This window comes from Camellia sinensis, chromosome 15 (assembly GCF_055761805.1).
Source record: "Camellia sinensis isolate YWXY chromosome 15, ASM5576180v1, whole genome shotgun sequence".
In the NCBI taxonomy this organism is placed as follows: domain Eukaryota; kingdom Viridiplantae; phylum Streptophyta; class Magnoliopsida; order Ericales; family Theaceae; genus Camellia; species Camellia sinensis.
The window spans coordinates 26,489,287-26,513,288 of NC_138975.1; the positions used below are offsets into that span (position 1 = coordinate 26,489,287).

General features: G+C 31.1%; 1 protein-coding gene and 1 long non-coding RNA gene across 2 annotated transcripts; one reads left to right on the top strand and one right to left on the bottom strand.

Moving 5' to 3' along the window:
- Positions 1–1,564: 1,564 nt before the first annotated feature.
- On the top strand, positions 1,565–10,956 carry LOC114310494 (uncharacterized). The gene is made up of 7 exons (XM_028256508.2): positions 1,565–2,262; positions 3,985–4,292; positions 4,899–5,579; positions 6,415–6,543; positions 7,148–7,351; positions 9,311–9,511; positions 10,472–10,956. Exons 1-7 carry the CDS (start codon positions 1,998–2,000, stop codon positions 10,592–10,594), a joined length of 1,911 nt encoding a protein of 636 aa, XP_028112309.2. The 5' UTR covers positions 1,565–1,997; the 3' UTR covers positions 10,595–10,956.
- A 10,347-nt stretch (positions 10,957–21,303) lies between these two features.
- LOC145813815 (uncharacterized) lies at positions 21,304–23,418 on the bottom strand. The gene is made up of 2 exons (XR_014357193.1): positions 23,282–23,418; positions 21,304–21,493 (listed from the first exon to the last, which is right to left on the bottom strand). It is a non-coding gene; the product is annotated as an uncharacterized LOC145813815 (long non-coding RNA).
- Positions 23,419–24,002: the final 584 nt, after the last annotated feature.

Below are 24,002 nucleotides of genomic sequence, written 5' to 3' on the forward strand. Positions count from 1 at the left end.
TATGGGTTGTTTTCGAAAGTTGATTCAAAAATTAATTTTTTGGTTTTTTTTATAAAAAAATATAAAAATATAGAGATGATTGTATTTAAAAGTTTGATTTGATTTAATCTGATTTGGTGTGAAAATATAGAGAGATAATAACATGATTTAAAATATATTAAAAATTAAAAAGTAATTTTTTACTATTAGGCTTATATTAAAAAAACAATGCTATATATATAAATTAGTGTATTAATAGATTATGTGATATCATTTTAGAGGTTTTAGCTATTTATAATTTATATAATAAATTTGGGTATTTATAATTTATATAAGAATAATGCTATATGTACTAATTAGGAATTATGTTAGGCACTCTAAATATTTTACTAAGCCTCTCACATAGGTGTGAGACCCACACACGATTTGTGTGTCCTACCTCATTTGGGAGATTTGATAGAATGTTTGGGATACATAGTATTTCTCACTAATGGATGTACACACTAGTGTATTAACAGATGATGTGGTATCATTTGTATGGCTTTGAGTATTTGTAACTTGTATAATAAATGTGGTCAATAATAATATCATAACACTAGTTGGTATGGCTTATTTTCAGTTTATTTCAGCTTTTAGCTTAATTTAAGCTATTTTGATGTGTTTGGTTCAATTTAACAATACAGCTTAAAGTTTTTTGTAAGTCAAAAATTAACTTATTCTTTGAGTAGGGGAGGAGAAATTTAATTTATAAGTCAAAAATCAGCTTATGTTCTTATAAGTTATAAACTGTTAAGGTATAAATTATAATCACTTTCTCACAACTCTACCAAACGGGACCATTATTTTGATAGAATTTTTTAAATTTCTAATATTATTCTAATTTATATATATAACATTATTCATAATATTAATTGGCACATTAATTAATTTATTAGTAATGCTATAGAGCCCCAATATAGGAGCTCGAATTTGACTCGAAATTAAGGGGAAGAAGAAAGAGGGGGAGAAGGAGAAGAATGAGAAGAAGAACTCAATTGGAGGGGCCAACAAAATCGGGCGGAGGTGGAGGTGGAGGTGGAGGTGGAGGTGGATGCGGAGGCGACGGCGGGCGGAGGCAGAAGTGAAGGCGGGGCTGCGATGCCGACGAGCGACGAGCTGCGAGATCGGCCGACGAGCTGGGACGCCGAGGGGCTGCGATGCCGACGACGACCTGCGTTCTCGCTCTCGCCTCTGTGTTCTCTCTCTCGCCTCTGTTCAACTCAACGAAGAAGAAGAAAGAAAAAGAAGAAAAGGAAGAAAAAAAAAATCAAAACCCAAAACGACGTCATTTTTAGTTTTGAGCAAAATTCGAACCCCTAATTTCGGGCCTTTAAACATTATTCTTAATTTATATACGACAATGCTACGTAACTCAAATTTTGTGGCTCAAAAGTGGCTCAAATGACCAAAACGACGTCGTTTTGAGTATAGAACAACATAAAAATAGTCAAAACGATGTCGTTTTGACCATTTAAGTCACTTTTGAATCACAAAATTTAAATTACGAGACATTTTCCATTTATATAACACCGCCGTATTAAAAAAAAGCTGCCAGGCAAACAAAGCGGTGTCAAATTAATTATTAACCTAAATTTTGTACTAGTAATTAATCGTGCTTTTCCTTCTGACAAATGCAGTTTGGATTTTAACGATGAAAACGAAGAGTACACTTTTAAAAATGTGAATACGCAGAACAACAACAAAAGAAACCACCCCGACCTCCCTCTCTCTCTCTCTCTCTCTCTCTTCAATCTCTTACTCTTAACTCTGTACACCTTGAAACCCTAGCCATGGCGTCTTCGTCGATGTGTAAGAAATAGTTGGGCCAGAACCGCCGTGAAACGCCGGAACATGGCCGATACGCCGCCGTATCTCGCGGCATCGGCTAGGGTTTGGTTCCGCATTCGATATCAGATCTCCGGAACCTGAAAAACTTTCAATTGAATTGCTGCGGAGAGAGAAATTGAAGGGTTTGAATCATGGCGGCAGGGAAGGGAGGGTTGGAGAAGCTTCGGAGATGTGTGCGGACGATATATTTCATGGTGGCAATGGTGGCTTCGCTTTTGGTTCTCTCGGCTCCTTTATTGGTTTCTATAGTGGACATATTGGTGCCTTGTTTTTTGATTTCGAGCTTCACTTGTGTTAGATGTTATAGCTTCAAAGACCATTTGCATAGATACTCATTCAAGAGCTCTTTGACGGATATTCCTCTTGTTTCGGTCATCAGATCTCTCATCATCACCTGTATGTTTGCTAGAATTCCTTGATTTTTCATTACCCTAAAAAATAAATAAATAAATTAATTAAATTTACAGCTTGCTGGTTTTCATTTTTCAAAAAAAAAAAAAAAATCAGAAAGTTCTACCTATTTTTTTTCGTTTTTACTGAATTTTTTAAATATTTTAAGCAATTATACTCATTCAATTTTTTTATTTTATTTTTTATTTTAAAATATAAAAATTCAATATATTTTTTGTATTTTTATGTATTTATTAATTTTTTAAAATATTTTTTCACAAATTTTTTAGATATATCTAAATAAGGTGCATCTAAAAAAGTAAAAAAAAATTAAAATTTTAAAAATATTTACTAAAAATAAAAAAACACGAAAATCAAAAAATTTAATTTTTAAAAAACTTAATCCAGAAAACTCAATCTCAACACACCCACGTTTTACTTTTTTGGGTTGCAGAGAAATTTTTTCACTGTACTTTCAAACTCAAAGGCAGCAGTGGAATATGTTGAGTGTTTATCAAAATTTAGAGTTTTATTTTTTAAATTAGTGTTTGTATATCTGTATGCCTTTATTGAGTTATGGGAAGATCAAGTATGTGAGCGTGTATGGTCATGAAATTTCTCTGAAATGTTTAATTTGTTTGATATTGTTGCTAGACAGTCTCATGAAAGGAAAAAGAAAAAAGTTTTTATTTTAATCTTATGGGCTGCTTAGACCATCTCCAACAGTTCATCAAAGTTGACACCAAATTTAAAATCTGGTGAAAAAGTTACTGTTTGGTGCTCCAACGGTTGCATCAAATCGATATCAAATTGAGATTTCAGCAAATGATTCATCAAATCGAGGACAAAATACATATTTCATCAAAACACTGTGTGTGACCGTTGGAGCAGAAAAGGTTCGGAATTTTACACATGGTGGTCGACCACCTGGATGACCACCTGGTCGACCACCCGGTTGACCAACCAGTCGACCAGTGCATGAAAAATTGGCCTGCGAAGGTAGGTTCAAACAGTTCAAGAAGGTAAAAAAAACAAAAAAAACAAAAAAAAAAAACAAAATTTCGCTTTACCAGTCGACCAACCGGTCGATCCACCGGTCGACCAACCGGTTGACCCACGGAGGTAGGTTCAAACAGTTCAAAAAGGTAAAATAAAAAAAAAAAAAAACTCCTAACCGGTCGACCTGCAAGTCAACCATCCGGTTGTCCTGAAGGAGATTTGATAAAGGTGAACGGTTGGAGCATTCAGTGTCAAATTGAGGAAATGACCATTTTTTTACTCAAATTTGGTGAAACATTTGGTTAACCGTTTGAGATGCTCTTAGGTAACAAAAATTAAATAACTTAACGGAGTTGAATTGTTGCTGTGGCCTCTGTTCAGAGACGGCTTTTGTTGTTTTTGGTCCTAATAAATTAAAGAATTGAGAAATTTGTTTGTTAGCAAAACAAAAAATAGGGGAATAATTTCAGTGTTAAGTTCAAAAAAGAAAAAAAAAAATTCAGATTGATGGAAAAAGTTATGGAGTTATTTTTTAATGTTGTAAAGTTTTTCACTAATATAATATATATATATTTTTTTTAAAATTTGCACTGAAATGATATTTCCTGGACATTCTTCGCATGATAATCCTTCAAATTTGCAAATAAATGAATAAGGGTTAAAAACAACAGCATGTTTCGTCGCCTATTATTTTTGTGCATCATGCTTATGCCTTTTTCATGATGACAGGTGTTTATTCAATGTGTGATGGGCCTGCCCTCTCGCATGGCCCGTATCTTGGAACAGTGATGCTGTGTTCTTTCAGTTCAATTCTACTTCTTTCAGTTAAGGCTTGTGTTTTCACTGTCAACTCTCAAATTGAGGCTGAAGCTTCATCTTCGCTTTCGAGGCAGAAGCTACATTTGAAGAAGTCATGGGGAATGCCTGTCCTGTTTCTCTCGTCTGTTGTCTTTGCCCTCGGCCATACTGTGGCTGCTTATAGAACAAGCTGCAGAGCACGGAGGAAACTCCTATTTCACCGAGTTGATCCAGAAGCCGTAAGATTGCAGAATTTTCTTTTAAAAAATATGTTTTCTAATTAACGTATATTATTTTATTTATATGCACATATCCCCAATTACACATGTTCATAAAAAATTTTTGGAATTCGCTTGTTTGTCGGTCTATTATTTTTACAGAGCAAAGGCAATTGGTCTACAAAATAGCACAGGATTCAATTATTCCAAGCATTTAGTTTGCTGTTGTCAATTGCATCAGTATGTTTGCCTGAACGTAACTTTTAAGTTTTGTGACTGAGTTTGCATCAGAGAAATAATTTTTTTTATCTGCATTTTAAAGTTTCTTCTATAGCTTTCAATAGCTTTTACAATGTTTAGATGCCTAACAATCTAGACTGGAAATAAGGAGATCCACTTCAATAACTTAAATGGAGTTCCTTGGAGTTGTAAACTCCAGGCAGGTAGAGCATAAAGTAATAAAAAAAAGATATGACAGCATTGTTAAAATAAATGAAGACAGTAAGGACAAAAATCTCGATGAGTTTTTGAACAAAACATGAGTATGACTTTGGTTTAGCATTTTGATTCAATTGAAGAAAGAGTAATCCTATCCTGTATGTTCTAATCACCATAACAAAATGACAGGCACTTTCCTGCAAAACTATTTTCTCTGGCTTCCAGAAGGTTCCTCGATCTCCCACTCCTGGTACAGGTAAAACACCAAAAAGTGACAGTGAAATGAGGCGAAAACCTGGAGGGATAACTCGTGATGAAGGGGAGATCCCGGTTAGATTCCTGGCTGACGTTGACAGCTTATTCATTACTTGCCAAGGGCTTACCCTCCACTACAAGCTTACCATGTCCGGTTCACCTCGTCATTCCTTATCCTCTACAACCTTTTTTGATAGGCCATCGTTGAATGTTCTATCAAAAACCCAGTATCATCTTCGCAGGAGCTTTAGCAATCAATTCCACACCTCTTCTCTTTATGCTCCACTATTAGATGGTTCTGCTACTCCTCCTGTACTCTCTGAAGATATTCCTGTTTTGAGTCTAAATGATCCGTGTGACATGAATGAAGTGCTGACATTGAGTTCTCCAACGGCGAAGCAAGATTTGGAAGGAAATGGCCAGATTGGCATTGTTTTAGTGCATGGGTTTGGAGGCGGGGTCTTCTCATGGAGGCATGTGATGGGTGCTTTGGCTCGGCAGGTTGGTTGTACAGTTGCTGCTTTTGACCGGCCTGGTTGGGGATTGACATTGAGACCACGCCAAAAAGATTGGGAGGAAAATCAATTGCCTAATCCATACAAGCTTGAAAGTCAGGTATTGTCCACTACTGAATGAATGTTTAGTGCAATGTTAGCTAGATCAATTAGGTGGATCACTCTAGTATATGGAATGAGAACAGAAATGTGGTACACTATATAGTCTAGATTGTGGTACACTATTAGAATTTATCTTAGTACTTCTAAACATGAGAGAAATTTTATGTTAATAATGACACATACCATGAAACATAATCTGTTATTGTTCAGTAATCATTAAAGCACATTATTGGGAGCAATATGTCTCCCTTTTTACATTTTTTCTTGCTAAAACTCCACTGCCTCTAAATTTTAATTGATTTAAATACTTTTTCCTCCTATGGATGGGCTAAAGTTCAAGACATCACCTTGGTAAGAGTATTTCGTGCTTCTTTTTTTCTGCCTATTTGTTGGGATACTAAATACATTTTTTTGTTTACGTGAAAACTGCTGTTGCTTGCTCCTATGTAGATAGTTCTGAATTCTATGAGCATTTCTGAAACATCCATTTTTTACTAAGTTAATGCTAGAGTTGGTATGAATAGGTTTTCGTATGGGAGACTGCTGCTTGGAAATTTTTAAAGAATGAGAAAAAAGAGATGACAGCAAAAATCATGTTTGGTGTGGAATCTGCCAGTTGGCAAAAAATGGAGAAGAGTAAACTGCTAAGGTAGAGAGGCCTAGTGGGATCGTAATTGAATTTGAAAAAGATCTTAGGAATAAGGGTCATGTGCATCATATGTGTACCCGCTCTGGTTTCTTCCTGGCATATCTGCCTATATGCATTTCTCTCATAATATTTCTTTTTAGCGGCTTAATTTTATTTTTGATAAGTTGGTAGTTGGTGTTTCTAGGTGGACCTGCTTCTTTCTTTCTGTGTGGTGATGGGCTTTTCTTCAGTTATACTTGTTGGTCACGATGATGGAGGCTTGCTTGCCTTAAAAGCTGCACAAAGAGCCCATGCTTCACCAAATTCTGTCAATGTGAGTACCACCTACTTGGTTTTATGTGGCAATTACTCATCTTTGAATTACTGAATAATGAAATCATTATTTTGCCTCAAATCATTTCCTACGATTTTTTAAGATTTATGCATCACAAGAATATTAATCTTATTTTGTGATTAGGTGGGGACATGGTTCGAACCTGTAGTCCACTTATGGGAAATGCAATCCCTTTTTTATTTTTATTTTTAGTCCTTTACTTAACACAAATTTCTTGGGAATCAGTTCCCTTTATAATATTCATGACAAAAGGGCTATCTTTTCTCCATCCATTTCCTCAACAAATGACCATTTCCTCGATAAAGGACTCTTCTTCTTTGCTCCCACTTGTGGTGATCAAATCAATTGATTAACAAACCTTGTTTGTGAGTGATCTTCGGATAGATGATATGACCTTACTAACTGGACAAGCCCTGGCTTATTTAATGGGTTTGAGGATGCTTAACTGTTCTTTAGGTTCTAATTAATTGTAGTTGCCTGCTTCAGAGCCAAAATGAGATAATATTATGCAAGTGTATGCGACCTCTTGGGTATTTGGAAGGTTCTTGTTCTTATTTATCTGTTTTTGTCATTCATCATCTAGGTTGACATCAAGGGGGTGGTATTACTTAGCGTAAGCTTGTCAAGGGAAGTGGTTCCTGGCTTTGCTAGAATACTCTTGCATACATCACTTGGGAAGAAACACTTAGTTCGTCCTTTACTGCGGACAGAAATTACTCAAGTGGTTAATCGGCGTGCATGGTATGATGCTACCAAGCTAACAACTGAAGTTTTAAGCCTCTACAAGGTATGTCCACTTATTATGAAAATTATGCACCAATTTTGCTTAATTCGGCACATGTCTTGTCACCAATTTGTTAAACCACTTAGCCTATTTGAAGATACAATTTGCTTTATATATTCATGGTGAAGTGTACGTAAAGGTTGTTGAATTACTGCATATGAGATCATTTTTCCCTAAGATCCAAAAATTGTGGCCACTTAGTGGAGATACAATACAAGTATTATGTTAGGTGCTCCTTACGGATACGTGTGGAGCTAGGATTTTTCCTACACCTATTCAACTCATGTTAAAATTGTGAATTTAATATACACCATTGTTAGACACTAAAAACAAATAAACATAATACAGTGTCAGTGAACTAATCAAATATATGTCTTTAACTTTACACACTGTTGGCTCATTCTTGCACCCTGTGTGTGACTTGGGTACTGGAACTCTGAAGAAATTGTGAGGTGTTTCCTGTTTGTAATTGTAAAATTTTGTAAGGATGTTTCCTTTCTTTTCTATCCTTTGATTTCTCAAAGTACAGCAAAGAAGTGTGCAAAAATACTACTGACACAATTTCACCTTGTCAGAGATCAAGCTAAGAAAACAGCACTAACCTAAGCCGTGAAGTAGATGAGGATGTGGGATCAAGCTATAAGAGAGCAGCACTGAATTAGTCTCCCAAATTTCGCTTACATTTTAAATCAATCAAACATTTTGTATGACATGAAAATAACAAGATCTAAATCAAATGAAAAACATAACTCCGTACATATATATATACATATATATATATATATTGTATTATATAAAGCACACAACTTAGAACAATTTTCAGCTTTGTCGTGCTTTTTTTCTTTTCCCAAGAATGCCCGTTAACTGTTCCTGCAAATAATTGCTAACAATTTTATAATTCAAACCATCTTTTTCATTCATCTAATTGCCAACAAAATTATATGTACAATTTCTTTTCATCAAAAAAGAACAAGGAAAAAAAAAAAAAAAAACAATAGAAGGCACAGTCATCAAATTTATGTCATAGATCCTCACTTTAAAAGTGGAAAATTGGAAGAGAATTGTTAGTTTTTGTACATAACAACTGCACCTTAGTTAAAATTTACATATAAATTTAATTTATCTCAACAATTAATCGATCAATAATGAGTTTCATTTGATGAAGGCTAACATAATCTGATTGCCTTTTGTCTACTGAGTTCCATAATCTTGATTTTGAGTGTTCTTTATAATAGAAAGGATGATTTGGGAAAGGTGAAATTTACTGCAACAGTAAAGGAAACAAATAGAAATAAGACACTAAAAGAAAGCGAACAGGTCACTTTCTCATTTGAGTGAATGTTGTGAGTTGTGATCTAGTAAACTCACCTTAGTGGGACTGAATTATAATTGCTCAAAGCTTAGTGGGGGAAGAGACAAAATCAATAATCCGTTCTTGCGTACAGAGTAAACATTTTAAGCCAGTCCCACTAACCCCTAGGCTAATCATGTAACCTGGGCTTTTTAAATGATTATGCTAATGACTATGTTTATGCATAGTTTTGTTTGGTTGTCTGAGAAGTAGTAGATAAAATATATATAGGAAATGAGAGCAAATAATGGAAATGGATTTGCAATGTAGTTGCAATTCACAAGTAATGGAAGGACAGTGATATGCTATAAACTGAAATCTGTACGTTTCAGAATGCATAGTTTTTTTGCCTTTATGGTAAGCATTGCTATTGGTTTATATGGTTCTGAAAATGCACTGACATTATAAATGAGATAAAAGTTCCACACAAGTTAAAAATGGTTATATTTTTATCAATTGGAAGAATGTTACTGTTGACTATTATTTTCTTCAAATTCGATCTTGGTGTGATTCTATTTAGTTTGGGGTTGAAGCCTGATGACATACAGTGTTGAAAGCTGTAATCAATATGTTGACCATTTCATTTGTTTGCTGGTATGTTATGGAACCAGGCCCCATTGTGTGTAGAAGGTTGGGATGAAGCTCTCCATGAGATAGGAAAACTGTCATTTGAGTCCGTCCTCTCACGACAAAATGCAACGTCATTGCTGCAAGCAATCAAGGACTTGCCAGTTTTGGTTATTGCCGGTGCTGAAGATGTTCTTGTACCTCTAAAATCTGCTCAAGTTATGGCTTCAAAGCTTGTAAATTCTGTAAGTACCTCTCGGTCACCGTCTAATTCTATATTTATGAAATTTTGGGAGTTTTGGGAATGGTATATTGGTTGAGATTGATAATAATCTTCTTGTCATTGCACTCGGTCCCTTGGAAGTTCTTAGGGACAAGGTAAATATGGAAAACCCACCGTAACTCCTTTAACAAGACTACGGACACAGAACCAACCACATGAAACAACCTTGGCCATACATATCACATGGTAGGGCCCATCATAAAAGATACAGCTTCTCTTAAATTGCTCCACCTATATTTTATGTGGTTTGTTGTGTGGTCGGTTTTGTGTTAATGGACTACTTGCAATTCCTATCATACAGCAAATTTGGGGAAAAGCATGGTTCCTGCCTATGATATTCTGTAAAATGGCCTGATCATTTCATGGGCATGCCACTTAAATTCCAAACTGAATTTTCAAGCATCGGGAGGACTCGAATATATTTACATTCCGTTTGTTTTTGTCAGAAAACATATTCCAAAAAATATTTTTTGTTTTTTTTTTTCATTTGGTATGATGAAAGATAAAAAATCAACAGAAACAAGCATAGTTGGTAGGAAAATGTTTTCACTTTTAGAAGGTGAAAAACGCTTTCCAAATTAAAGTGCTACCGTTGGCACCATGCTACCACCATCACCTCATCACAATCATCTCCACCACCACCTCTACCACCGCCCTTTCCACCACAACCCGCGTATCACCTCCACCACCACCTGCACCTCCACCTCCACCTCCACCTCCACCACAATCACCTCTACCACTATCTCCATCACCTTACCACCAACACCATCAGTATACAACCAGTGGCACATTAGTTTTAAGGTCAAAACCAAATATAGGAAAATGTTCTCTAGGGGAGGGGGGAGCTCTGTTGATTCCAGAAAATTGACATTGAACTGTTTGATTTATTTTTAATTTTGTGATATGATTTATTGCCATGCAGAAACTGGTTGCAATATCTGGGTGTGGCCATCTTCCACAAGAAGAGTGCCCCAAGGCATTGCTGGCAGCTATGTCACCTTTCATCAGCAGACTGTTGACAGAATCAGATGTGCAAAACCAATGAAACTCTTGTTTAACTTACAAATAGAGTTGTTCTTTTTTTTTTTTTTCCTCTTTTTTTTTTTCCTCCTTTGCTTTTATCTTTTATTCACCTCAAAAGAAAGAGGCCAATCTCCATTCTCTTCTTTTGGGTATTTTTGATGTGATAGTTTGCTGGCTTACCTAACCCTGGATAATTCTCTGGGGTTTCTCACATGTAGTTCTTTTTCTTTTTCTTTTTTTAAATCGAACAGTCTAATCATTTTGTTTAAGCTTGTTTGAACAGTTGGTGTTATTTACCACCCAAGAGAGAGTGGAAATAACACACATTTGTGTATATTTGTCATATTTGAAATGCATGCATTTAGCAGGGTTAGTTCATTTTAATGTTGCTTTTACCCCCATAGTCCATTTCACATACCAAAATCTCTTCAATTATTAATAAATATTATTTTCTCTCCTTCTATGAATTTGTATATTTTGTCTCTTCAATTATAAAAATATATTACTTTAACACACTCAGTTTTATAAATGAGGAAAGAAACTTATTCTAATTTCCAATGAGCCCTAGGCTTTTAGCCTTTGGGTTTTAAAAATTTATTGCTTTGGCCGTATTTGAGAAATTAGCTATTTGAGTAGGTTATTTTAATTTTTTGTTGTTTTAGTAGGCTAAAATATTTATGCTTGAGAAAGTAGTTAGGTTTTTTTAATAGTTAAATGTGATGTTGTGAGAAAAGAAATAAAATAATTATGGATTTAATGTGATAATATATTTTATTTGTTATTTTAGTCTATTTTGTCTTAAATTTTAGTCTAAAAATGTTTTTTGTTTTTTTTTTAAAAACAAAAAAACAAAAAAAACCTTTGCCAAGCAAGGCCAACACTCTTATGTTGTGTTTGGTTGGGGGATTTGGAGAGGGATTTGGAAAGGAAAATGGAAAAGGTAGGTGAAATGTGAATAAATCATGCCTATATTTCACATAGTTGCACACATCTTTTCCCTTTCCCTTTCCAAATCCCTCCCCAAATCTCCCAACCAAACACACCATTAGGCTTATAAATAAGGAAAGAAACATTATTCTAATTTCCAGGGAGCCTTAAGCTTTTAGCCTTTGGGTGTATTTTGGTAAGTTCTCTCCAATCGTGTGGATTGGAGCGTTTTATTAGGCTTGTAGAGTTCACTATCCCCCGTTTGTTTGTAGATGTAGAATAGCGAAAATTTATAGTGAAGAGATTAATAGTGAGAGAATTAAATAAAATTATGTTTGTTTTGATGATAGTTATTAGTGTAGGAATTGTTAAATTATTTTTATATAAAATAATAAAGCAAATAAAAAAATATAAAAATTTAAACATTAATGTTTAAAAATAAAAATCCTAATATGTAAAAAATAAAAAATAAATAAAATTTTTTTAATCCTCTCACTATTTTTCTAATACCACTTCCATCCCAATCTCCCTTCCAACCTTCATCTTAATTCCCTCCTCCATCCTAATTCCTTCTCTAATTCTACAAACACAACGCAGCACTAAAAAATCCCACCTCCATCCTAATCCACTTCCATCCATTGCACCCTAAAACAAACGGGGCCTATCGATTTTGTTTTGATAATTTGAATTATTAAATGTGTAGAAATTGTTGAATATTTTATACTTTTAAAAAATTACGCTGATCAAATATTGGTAACTCCTTGATTGGAACGTATTTTTGTTAATGACAAAAATAATTTTAAAAATAAATTATTAATAAAAATGTGTTCTGATGACAGAGTTCTTGATATCTGATTAAAGTGATTTTTTGCAGGCATAAAGTATTTGATGAGTTCTATATATTAAATGATTTGGATCATCGAAACGGAACCCATAACAAGCTCCACGGGTCTAACAATACACTCCAATCCAATCTGCTGTGTGAATTGGAGAGAATCCCTCGCTTTGGGTTATGCATAATAAATATTAGGTAAAATAACAGGGCAGTTGAGCAGTAAAAAAAATACAAATCAATTACAAAATTTATACATTTTAATGATTAAAATATAAATTTTTCATAATTTTGTAATTTTTTTTTACTATTCCATTTTGCAGTTATTTTTTTTACTATTCCATTTTGACTATTTTAATAGATTAAAATTTTTATATTTATAAAGTTGCTCTACATCATGGTCACGCCTATTGTCAAATTTAAGTGAGGCTTTTTTATACATATTTAAATGAGGCTTTTTTCAAATGGTCATTTTACAATACATGCCTTCAAAAAAGTATATCTTATAGGTAAATTATAACATTTATAATTATTATAAATGTTATAATTAAATATTTATTAGTCATAATTTAAAAACATAAGGCCGTATTTAATTTGTCTCTTGAGAATCAATTTTTGAAGGAAAAAAAGGGGGCTAAATTACAAATACAATATCTGAGATTTACTTAAAATACGAATTACTTCTTATGGTTTGAAAAATTACAAATATTTTTATGTCAGAATTTTTTTATTTAACAGAATTAATTAAAAAAAATGAAATTTGTAACTACTCACCTATATAATAATAAAATTATCTGAATTATTAATTGAAACAAAATTTTAACATTATTAAAAATTGTTAATTAATTTAATGATTTATTAATAAAAAGACTTATTTGTTATGAAATTAAAAATCTTAGAGTGCATAATATAATTTTGGGCAAATTACATATACACCCCTCGAGGTTTGACTAAATTACAGATACCCCTGAGGTTTCAGAAATTACATCCCGCCCCCTGAGGTTTGTATTTTCATAACAATTTGCCCCCTGAGGTTTATATTTCATAACAAATTACCCCCTAATTTCTTATGCAAATATAGCATTCAGGGGAAAATTCGTAATTTCTCAAACCTCAGGGGGCATCTGTAATTTAGTCAAACCTCGAGGGGTGTATATGTAATTTGCCCTATAATTTTTACAACGATAAGGGATAATTTGTAATTAAAAAAAAAAAATAAACAAACTCACGCGCATCTTCTCTCTGCTCAAAAGCTTCGACGGCTCACCAATCTAACCCACCAAAATCTCATTCCATAACATCAAATCCCCATAAGCTAATTCTATGAATTCTTCGATTTTTCAATCACTGAAGCAGGCAAGAACATCTGAAAGAGATGATGAACAGCGAAGCAGCGCCGGTGATCTCTCTCTCAAATCGCCGACCGACCGTCGATCGCCGACGAGAGTTTGCTTGAATCAGTTGAAATATATATATATATATATATATATTTATGAATTTGGGATTGTTGATTGTTTATGAGATGGTTTTGATTAAAAACTGGAGAACTCGGTGGTGGTTGGCGTTCGCGATGCTGTGGGGTGTGGTCGGAGTTGTTATTGGGCTTTTCTGGGTTGTAGTTTCTACAATCGGAGACTGGCCATGGGACTCTCAAAACATAGCTTAGATCTTGGACAAGAAGAAGAAGAAGAGGAGGAGTTGGTGGGACCTGGGGGTGCTGCTGTGCTTTGGTGGAGGATTTTTTCGAGTTTTTTTTTTTTAATGATTTGTCAAGTATATCATTCGTATCAAAAATTAAATTAATTAGAAATTTATAATTTTATGATAAGATTCAAATTATTTTATAAAACTTATTAAGATAATGTTAATAGTATATTTTTTAAAAAATAAATATACTTTTCTTATAAAGTTATAAATTTTTAATCAATTTAATTTTTTACATAAATAATTTTTTTAACAATTCCTCCCATATAAACGGTTCACGTTAAAAAAAAAAAAAAAAAAAAAATCCTTCATGGAGGACACCAGATTACTGCTGTGAAACAGCAGCACCCCCGGGTTCAGTTGGTGAGGGTGGAGGCGAAGGTGTAGGAGCTGTTGCTGCCGCTGATGATGATGAGAGAGAAAGTAGAAAGAGATACTACTATTCATCATCATTTCTGTCTGTGCGTCTGGGTTTGGGTAGAGAGGAGCGTGGCCTTCACGCAATGCTGTCCTACTGGGGCAAAAACTCTCCCAAGCAATTCCACGTTATTCGGGAGGGTCGGGGAAGGGAATTTAGGTGAAGTTTGAAAACTTATAAAAAAGTTAAAAAGTCAAAAGTTATTAAAAAAGTTAAAAAGTTAACATTATTCATCAAAAGTTAACAATTACGATTGCACAATTCTCAATTTGAATTTTTCTTTACAAATTAATTTTTACAATTTTTTATTACATATTTTTTCATAAAAAGTCAAAAAGTTAACCCAAACATCCATATTTTCAACCTCAATTTTTTAGTTCAAAAAGACAAAAAATACACTTATTTAAGACACCCCAAACAACCCTTAGTGTTGTGTAATGTTAGAGACTTTAAAAATTTTATCAAAAGTTTTATTAAATATTTTATATGAGTGTAGGACTCACACTATGTGAAATTCATGTGGGTCTCACACCTATATGACATATTTGGTAGAAGTCTTGATAGAATTTTTGAGATCTCTAGCGTTTTTGTTTCATGTACCTAGCAGGATTAAATTATTCTTTTTCGAGTAAATTACAAATACACCTCCTGAGATTTGATTAAAATATGAATCGTCTCTTGTGGTTTTGAAAATTACATTTCACCCCTAAGGTTTCTAATTTCAACAAATCGCCTATTTTATTAATAAATCATCAAGTCAATTAACAGTTTTTAATGATATTAAAAATATGTTTCAATTAATAATTTAGGTAATTTTATTATTATATAGGAGAACAATTATGAATTTTATTTTTTTAGTTAATTCTGTTAAATAAAAAATTCTAATAAGGGGATTATTTGTAATTTTTCAAACCACAGGAAGTAATTTGTATTTTAAGTAAACCTTAGGGGGTGTATTTGTAATTTACTCTTCTTTTTTTTTCTCTGTTTTAAGAAAGGTCCGTTTGGGAAGCAAGTTTGGGATAAAATAGCTATATAGGACAAAATTGATTATTTTAACAAAATATGACAAAATGTCATATCCAGTTCATAATCATTTCATTTTTTCTCTTATAAAAGTCAAAAAAATCAAAAAATTTATTCTAAATGAGACTTTTTAACTGCAGGGTAAATTAACTAAAAAGTCAACACACTTCCCATACGATTGATTTTTTATTTTTTTATTAAATAGGTAAAAAAATAAAGAAAAAATGTGATCTAAAAAAATTTAAAAAGTCAAAAAACTATTCAGAGTGTATTTGGTTTCAGTTTTTTAAATTTAGTTTTCTTAAGATTGCGTATTTTATTTTTTGTGTGCTTTTTGTTTTTAGTAAATATTTTTAAAATTTTAAGCAATATTTTTTTTTACTTTTTTAAATGCATCATCTAAATAGTAAAATATTTGTGAACAATAGTTTAAAAATTAATAAATATACAAAAATATGAAAAATGTACTAAATTTTTGTGTTTCTTTCTCTTTTCTTTCCTTTTCTCATGTTTTACACATCAATCAATTATTTTTTTTCTCACACTTACCTATTCAACTATAAAAAAAATAAAAATAAATAAATTATCTCAAATTTCAAAACTATTTCAAAACAAATAACTAAATAAAATTTTAAATTTTATAAACTCTTTTCTAAATTATTTTGTAAAATTATTTCACAAATACGGACGAAACGTGATCTCTTATCTTTGTTTGTTTTTTATACTGAAATTGGACCTCTCTAGTCTTTACAGCAATTATAATTAGTAAACTGCAGACAGAAAGAGCATCTCATACTATTTTTCGTATAGTAGACTCTAAGCTGTAGCTGTCCAATTTCCTTGTTCATCGATATACTTTCCATAATGTAGTCATATATCCGCTTAACCCGATTGAATTGATTCAATTCGATTGATTTTAGATAACTACGTGTATTTTGATAGACAAATATAAATGAAATATTTTAAAATTTACAGATACAATTCAAATAGGAGATCAATCATCTTGTATTTATATAAACCTGATCCGCTTATAGATGAAATTAAAAAAAAAAAAAAATTGTTAATAAGTAACAACGTAAAGTAGAAAACTGTAATGTAGAGTAGTGTTATGATCTATTATATGAAAAATATTCCTTTTTATGACAATGAAAAGGAGTACCTTAAAAATATGTATGCATAGTGTCATGATTTATTATAAATAAATAATACATATTTTTTCAGATTATTAGTTATTAGAGATTATAACAGTTATGAATTATAATTTTAAAAAATGTCCAAAGTTTGTAAAGTCCAAACAGTCAAACCAATCATATCCATTTGCTAACCTATACAGCCCAACTCAATTTGCATTCGCCAAACCAATGGACGGATGCGAATTAATTTTTTCTAATCTACCTAATTTTAGACGAATAACAGATAAGATGCCATCTAATCCAACCCGATCTGCGATCACCTCTAACCTCCCCATTTCCAACAAAAATTGAAAATAAAAAAGAGAAGCCCAATAACATGTAAAAAGCTAGGGGCCAGAATTTTTGTTCAAAATTTCCTCAAAAATTGATTTTGCATTCCAAATTCAACTCTGGCTGGATGGGTTCCCATCTAAGGGCAATCAACTTTTTATTTATAAAATTAAAAATATTTTTAAAAAATTAAAATTAAAATATCACATCATATACATCAATAATTTTTTTTTACAACTATTTATTTAATTAAAAGAAAATCATTATAAACACACTGGCCATATTGGTTTGATTTTCAAAAACTTATTTGAGAAATTTATTTTAAAAAATTAAAAAATAATTTAGTGAAAGAACTGAAAAAATAAAAAACACTTAATCATTTTTACACAAGTTTATCTTTAGGAGGGTATAAATAATTTTGAAAATTTTAAAAATATTTTTGGATTAATTACAAAAAAAAAACTCAAAGTTTCACGCATTTTTCACTTTAAACCCTAGTGTTTCTATCGTGACCCAAACTCGATATCTAGAGGTTCGACATTACAACAAGACAATAACTAAAGTCATAACAAATTAATAATGCAGCGAAATAAAATAAAAAAGTACCCAAATCTTTATTTAATTAAGAATATATATATATTGAAGTTTCTATTCATTTATATTGTCAAAACTGGACTATGACTATAAAATGCCTTGTATCTACCCCACTTATTAGTCCTGACACGTCATTTGAAAGTAATTAACAGCTATAAATTCATGACAGGGTGAGAAATATTATACTAAGAGTATAATTTAATACATAAATCATATAAGCAAAATAATATTAACCACAGTATAGAACAAAACAACACAAATTCAGAGGGTCAACGGATCAATGACAAATTGAGAGTTACTTAAAGTGATAATTTAGAATAGAACAGAACAGAGGTTTAATAGATCCATGACAAACAGATATATGAACTCAAGAGGTGGCTCATACGAACTGTAAGGGTGGTTCCCACGATAATAGTGGCGAAGCCACATAGGGACTAGGGGGTCATGTGTCCCCCTGGATTTTTTTATTTTTTTTTAACATATGTATATAAATAAAATTTTAAACAAAAATAATATTTAGAATAAAATATCAAAGGCATTTTTAAATTTATGAAAACTATAGTAATTGTTTTATTGAAAATGAAGTGACTACAACAAATTATATTTTTATGTATAAAAATTTTGTGAAAAAATCTCAATAAAAAGTTAATATCCATCATTATTGATATGCAAATATAATTAATCTCACTGTATATATGTAAAAATTACTAGAGTGTTAGTTATATTTTCATATAGAGTTCACCCTTCATATGTTGCTTTACTATTAATTGGTGATATCATATTATCACTATTATGTGAATTTTTTACTAAATTTTTTTAAAAATTTGATTTATCTTACCATTATATAATTTATTTTACGACTTAAATGTATGACTTTTTTACATTGTTCAGAACATACTAGTTACACGCAATATTTTTTTTTCGATTTTACTCGAAGTTCATTGCAAAATTTTATGTGAAATACTTTTGTAACAATTTATTTAATTTTTTGTACTTAATATTAATTCAAAAATTATTATTATTTTCTTATTGTTGGTTATGGGAAAAAAAAAAGAACTGTAATTAATAAGTGTCCATCCTGATTTAATTTCCTGGCTCCGCTACCGCACGATAATATAGTACTTAGCTCCACACAGCACTTTACTCCACACTAGAAATCAAAGTGCTAATGGATATTAAATTCTCCCAAAATATGAGACCGTCAAAGAATCACTAAAGTGATAATTCAGAGAACCAATATTTATTTAAGTCTCCAAAACATGAGACCTTCGTTATAGTACTTATGAAATAATTGTCTAAAACACATTTAATAAATAATTATATTCATAAATTTTCGTTTTTAAACAAATAAATTTCATTTAACAAATAATACATTTTAAAAACTAATAAATTACAAAACATAATTTATATAAAATAATTTATAATAACTCAAAATATAATACAACTCATTTCAATATTTATAACCTTTTCTCTTTCATCCCCGACTCTCTCTCTCTTTTATCTCTTCCTTATTTAATTTTCCTTCCTCCCAACTCCACGTGTTTACAGGTGATTCAGGGTTTGGAGTTGGCACCACGTGGGGAGCCACATTTTCCCCTGGACCACGTTGCCTACCCTTGCATTTCTTTCTTTTCTTTTCTTTCTTTTCTTTGTTCCTTATTCTTCCCTTTCTTTCTTTTTCACCCTTTTCGTCTTTCTAGGATTTAATTATTATTATTATAATAATAATAATATAATAAAATATAAAATCTATACTATATATATAACCAAATATAATTATTTTGTTAAAAACCTCCAAATATTTATTCATAAATTCTCATAATTTTGAAACTCTCTCTTTCTTACATGGCAACCTTCTTTGACTGCCTTTCATGTTTTCTATTTTTCTTCATTTTTTATTTGTTTGATTAATTATAATTAAAATTAATTTCATTACTTATCGATAAAGATTTGAATTTCAAAATTTCTCCATATAGATAAACATATAAAAACTAAAAATTAATTTTATAGTCTACAGATAAAGATAAAAATTAAACAATTAATTTTAAAAAAATAATTTCATAACTTATAGATAATTTAAAATTTCTTCCTATAAATAAACAAATAAAAGTTGATAAATAACTTATAAAAATTAATTTCATGGCCTACAAATAAAGATAAAGATTAAATAATTGTTTTTTTTAAATAAAAAAAAAACAAAATTACTCATTTTTTCTTCCCTTCATTTCGTACTTTAATTAATTTCATTAGATAAACATATAAAAATTCATAAATAATTTATGAAAATTTATTTCATGACCTATAGATAAAGATAAAAATTAAAAAATTATTTTAAAAAATAATTTCATGACTTATAGATAAATAAACATATGAAAATTGATAAATAATTTATAAAAATTAATTTCGTGGCCTACAAATAAAGATAAAGATTAAATAATTGATTTACAAAAAAAGTAAAATAATAAAATTTAGATAAAGATATGATTTGTTAATCTATATATCTATCAAAAACATATATATCTAAATCTTTATTTTCATTTGCTCATATTTTTTTTTCTCCTATCACATATTATCTTTTTTTATTTTAAATTTTTTATCTTATGAAATGTCTTTATCTATAACTTCTTATCTCCTATTAAATTCTTAACCTTCTTTTGATAATTTTTATTATTCGTTATTATCTACCAAGTGATAAAGATTAAAAAAAAAAAAATTATTGGCTCTGAATGAGAAAAATATTAATAATGAAATTGGTTCGCTCTGAATGAGAAGAGTATTAATAATGAAATAATAAAGGCTACATGGGAGAAGGCAGCACAAAAATTTTACAAAATTAATTTTCTTCACTATTTTTATAAAAGATAATAATTTGATATTCTTTCTATTAGTTATTAAAAATAAATTGCAGCAGATCATTTTTTTTTTTAAGGCTGTCATTTGTTATAGTATTTCTCCAATCCCATCTCTAAATTCTCTCTTTGAAATTTTTGTTTTTTCAATAATTAAGTTTAGAATCAATTTCTTATCAAATTTGTTTTCTTGGTCCTTATCAAGACGAATAAAACTTTCATATAATATATGAAATTAATGAATATAATACAAAGATGATAAGGAAGTACTACATGCTTGTTAATATCTCTATGTTATTTTAGTTGATTTGTTATATTATACTATCAATTTAGAGCCCATATGATTTAATTCAATGTCCATGACTTTATTTGTATTCGACCATTTTTTCCCACATATATAAAAAAAAAATTTTGGTATATAATGATTAAAGTTATCATTTGTTATATTTCTTCAAGTACAATTCAAATAATTTTTCATCATTTTTTTTATAAATAAAATAGATTAAAACTATTCTCTTATATAATTTTTATAATACTATGAAATTCTTATCTTGATTAATTTTTTTAAAATGACGTTGGATCTATGCAAGTATTATTCAAACTATGGAGAATGATTTATACTTTGATATGATATGCGTGTGTCATTAATAGAGGAAATCAAAGATAGAGAGTTGCTAATATAAACAATTAATGATTTGTTTGAGAAGTTCTTTTTATAAGCAAGGCAACAAACTTAGATTAAATTTTTTAAAAAACTACTTATAAATTATAATTAAAAGTTGATATTCATAATTTGATCCCACAATAATGTGACGCCCCAAATTTTTTTTCGAACATCAAGGGAAATTAAATAAACAAAATGACTTAATAAACTAAAAAGTTGACATCTTAATAGGGTAATCCAACCCTCGTACATAACCAAACGTCCAAATAACAATAGATAAAAACTTAAAATTTTCCAAATACAACATCAATGAAATTATAAAGTCCTTAATAGCTATTATATAAAATAATATAATTTATTCGGCTCTACTCGGGGTTTCAGGTCAGCCAGGGCTCTACGTTAGCGTCGACTCCATTTCAGCTTCAGTTATTTTCTCGCCAAGACCTGGCATAAAACGCCAGGGCAACAAAAATATATGCCATGAGTTTTGCAACACAGTAAGAAAACATAACCAACCTACCATTCTTTTTAAGAGAAAAATAATGAGATTATAAACATGAGGTAACAATATAATTGTGAGCATAAATTACAACCATTAAAATAAGTTTAATAAATTAGGTGACACTCGAAATCTCACCAAAGAGATTTAACTTACCAACCACTAAGCATGGCAACGGTTAATTTGAAACCCTCCCTTGGTCAAATATTCAAGTGTTACCAACCGTAACTACCAGGGATGCCCACGTCCGGAGTGATATACCCAAGTAGTGGCATCCGTGGTCTGCCCCAAGGAAACGGTCTGCCAGGGGTACGTAACCTCCCTGTGTGCCACCAGCACATCCACCCTTATTCCAAAACCAAATACCGAAAAGGGTTCAAATAAGTCCCGTGCCATCTTAGAGTTTCGCAACACAATTTCCTGAGAATTCTCAAAACCAGGGCTCACCCTGAACAACCGGTATTAACCGTCAATCCCTTGATTTCATACACTCTTTAAAATCAGGACTCATCCTGAATAACCGGTATTAACCGTCAACCCTTAATTTCGTATACTCTTTAAAACCCAGACTCACTCTGAACAACTGGTATTAACCGTCAATCGTTAACTTTGTATATGCCGTTAATCATTTCAGTTAATTTTGATATTACTCACAAATAATTCCAAATTTTAATCACAATTGATGTTATATCAACTCATTAAAATTCCCAACATAAAATATTGCACATGTCACACAATAATAAATAAATGTACAACATTTAAATAAACAATTTATTTAAACCATGGTATGATCTTTAATTTGCAAGATTAGACTACCACAATATTAAATAAACCACAATACACCCATACATGGATTACTAATTTACTATATTTGATGAATTGGACCAACACAATAACTGATTTTTTTTTCCGAATAAATAATTAAAGTCATGATCTTAAACCTGTCTGGAAATTTTCAGGTTATACCTTAGGTAATAAAAATTATAAATAAATTATTTATACAGTTCTAAAATTCGTGAAAATGTACAGAATATTCAATAAATATGTTTGGGTCATTTTTCAGAAACAAATTCCCAAAAATAAGTTATAAATAATTCTGTAAAATTCCCAGAAATTTTATGACACAGATTTATCACATTTTCTTAAATTAATTCCATACTTAAATTTATAAATCAGATCCACAATCTAAAAATTTTGTATGAAATTAGACTTCTCAAATTTCATATTTTAGTTAGAAATTACCAGATTTGGCTTAATATAGAATTTTTAATAAGCTTTTAAACATATACTAAAATCTGTCTTACAGTAGCAGATTTAATTATAAATTTGTATAAATTCGTACCAAGCTCAATAATTGTTAAGAAAATTTCTGGATGAACTAGACATCATTCTCAACAACTTTGTAGAATAAATCATTTCAAAATTTTGAGCACAAAAGTGTCTAAAAATTCGTACAAATTTCTGGCAGATTGAAGAGTTATATAATCAAACCAAATAAAATTCTTAATCATCTCTTTAATGACACAAACTACACATGCAAGTCTAAATCCAAGATTATATCATGATTTTAAGGCTACTAATAAAGAAATGACCTTCAAATAACATACCAATCACAAATTCACATACAATTATAAACAAAATTTTATCTAAAGTTTTAGCTATGTTAACATATGAACACAAATCTAAATATTTAACAATTAAAAAGAATTAGACGGTTATAAGAGTTTACTTACTATGTTAGGTTGTTAACGATTTATCGTCCGAATTTGATTTATGATTCTGATCGTAAGATATGATTGTCCTGGCTCCATGATCGTCTTGCTAAAATTTCACATCAATCGGACGCGATCTCACCGTTGATCTGCCATTGGATTCTCTTAGAACTTTTAGTTGTTGATCATCATCTTAGACTCAAAATTTGCAAGATCTAACCCGAAAAATGGATTCTACACGTCGAAAAACCTAAGGGTGGTCATCCCCAAAGTCATAGGACCACTCGATTAACCTAAAGGTACTAGGGTGCACCGTAGCACCATGGGCCGAGAAACACTGGATACAATTTAAGCTCATCTTCTCCAAGCCGTGGCATGTACGACAGAGAGACCCAGAAATTTAGTTTCAATGTCACCAGTTCAAATGCTTGTATCTTCTTCATCGTAACTCCGTTTTATCTTATTTTTCTGTCATTGGATTCACCTCACGGCCTAGTTTTTGGTTCACTACTCACACGCCTCGTTCCGTCTCTTTTTGCATGCCGTCGGATCTCCAAAATTTGACCAAAAATAAGATTATTTTCCTACCGTCTCGGACATTTTTTTGAACCATCTTTCGGACCCCATAACTTTCTCAATTCTTAACGGTTTTACTTCATTCTTTCGCCAATCTCTTCAACTTACTTCGTACTTCATCTTACATGGCCTATTTGTCTCACTTCTTCCCGGAATGGATGGCTTT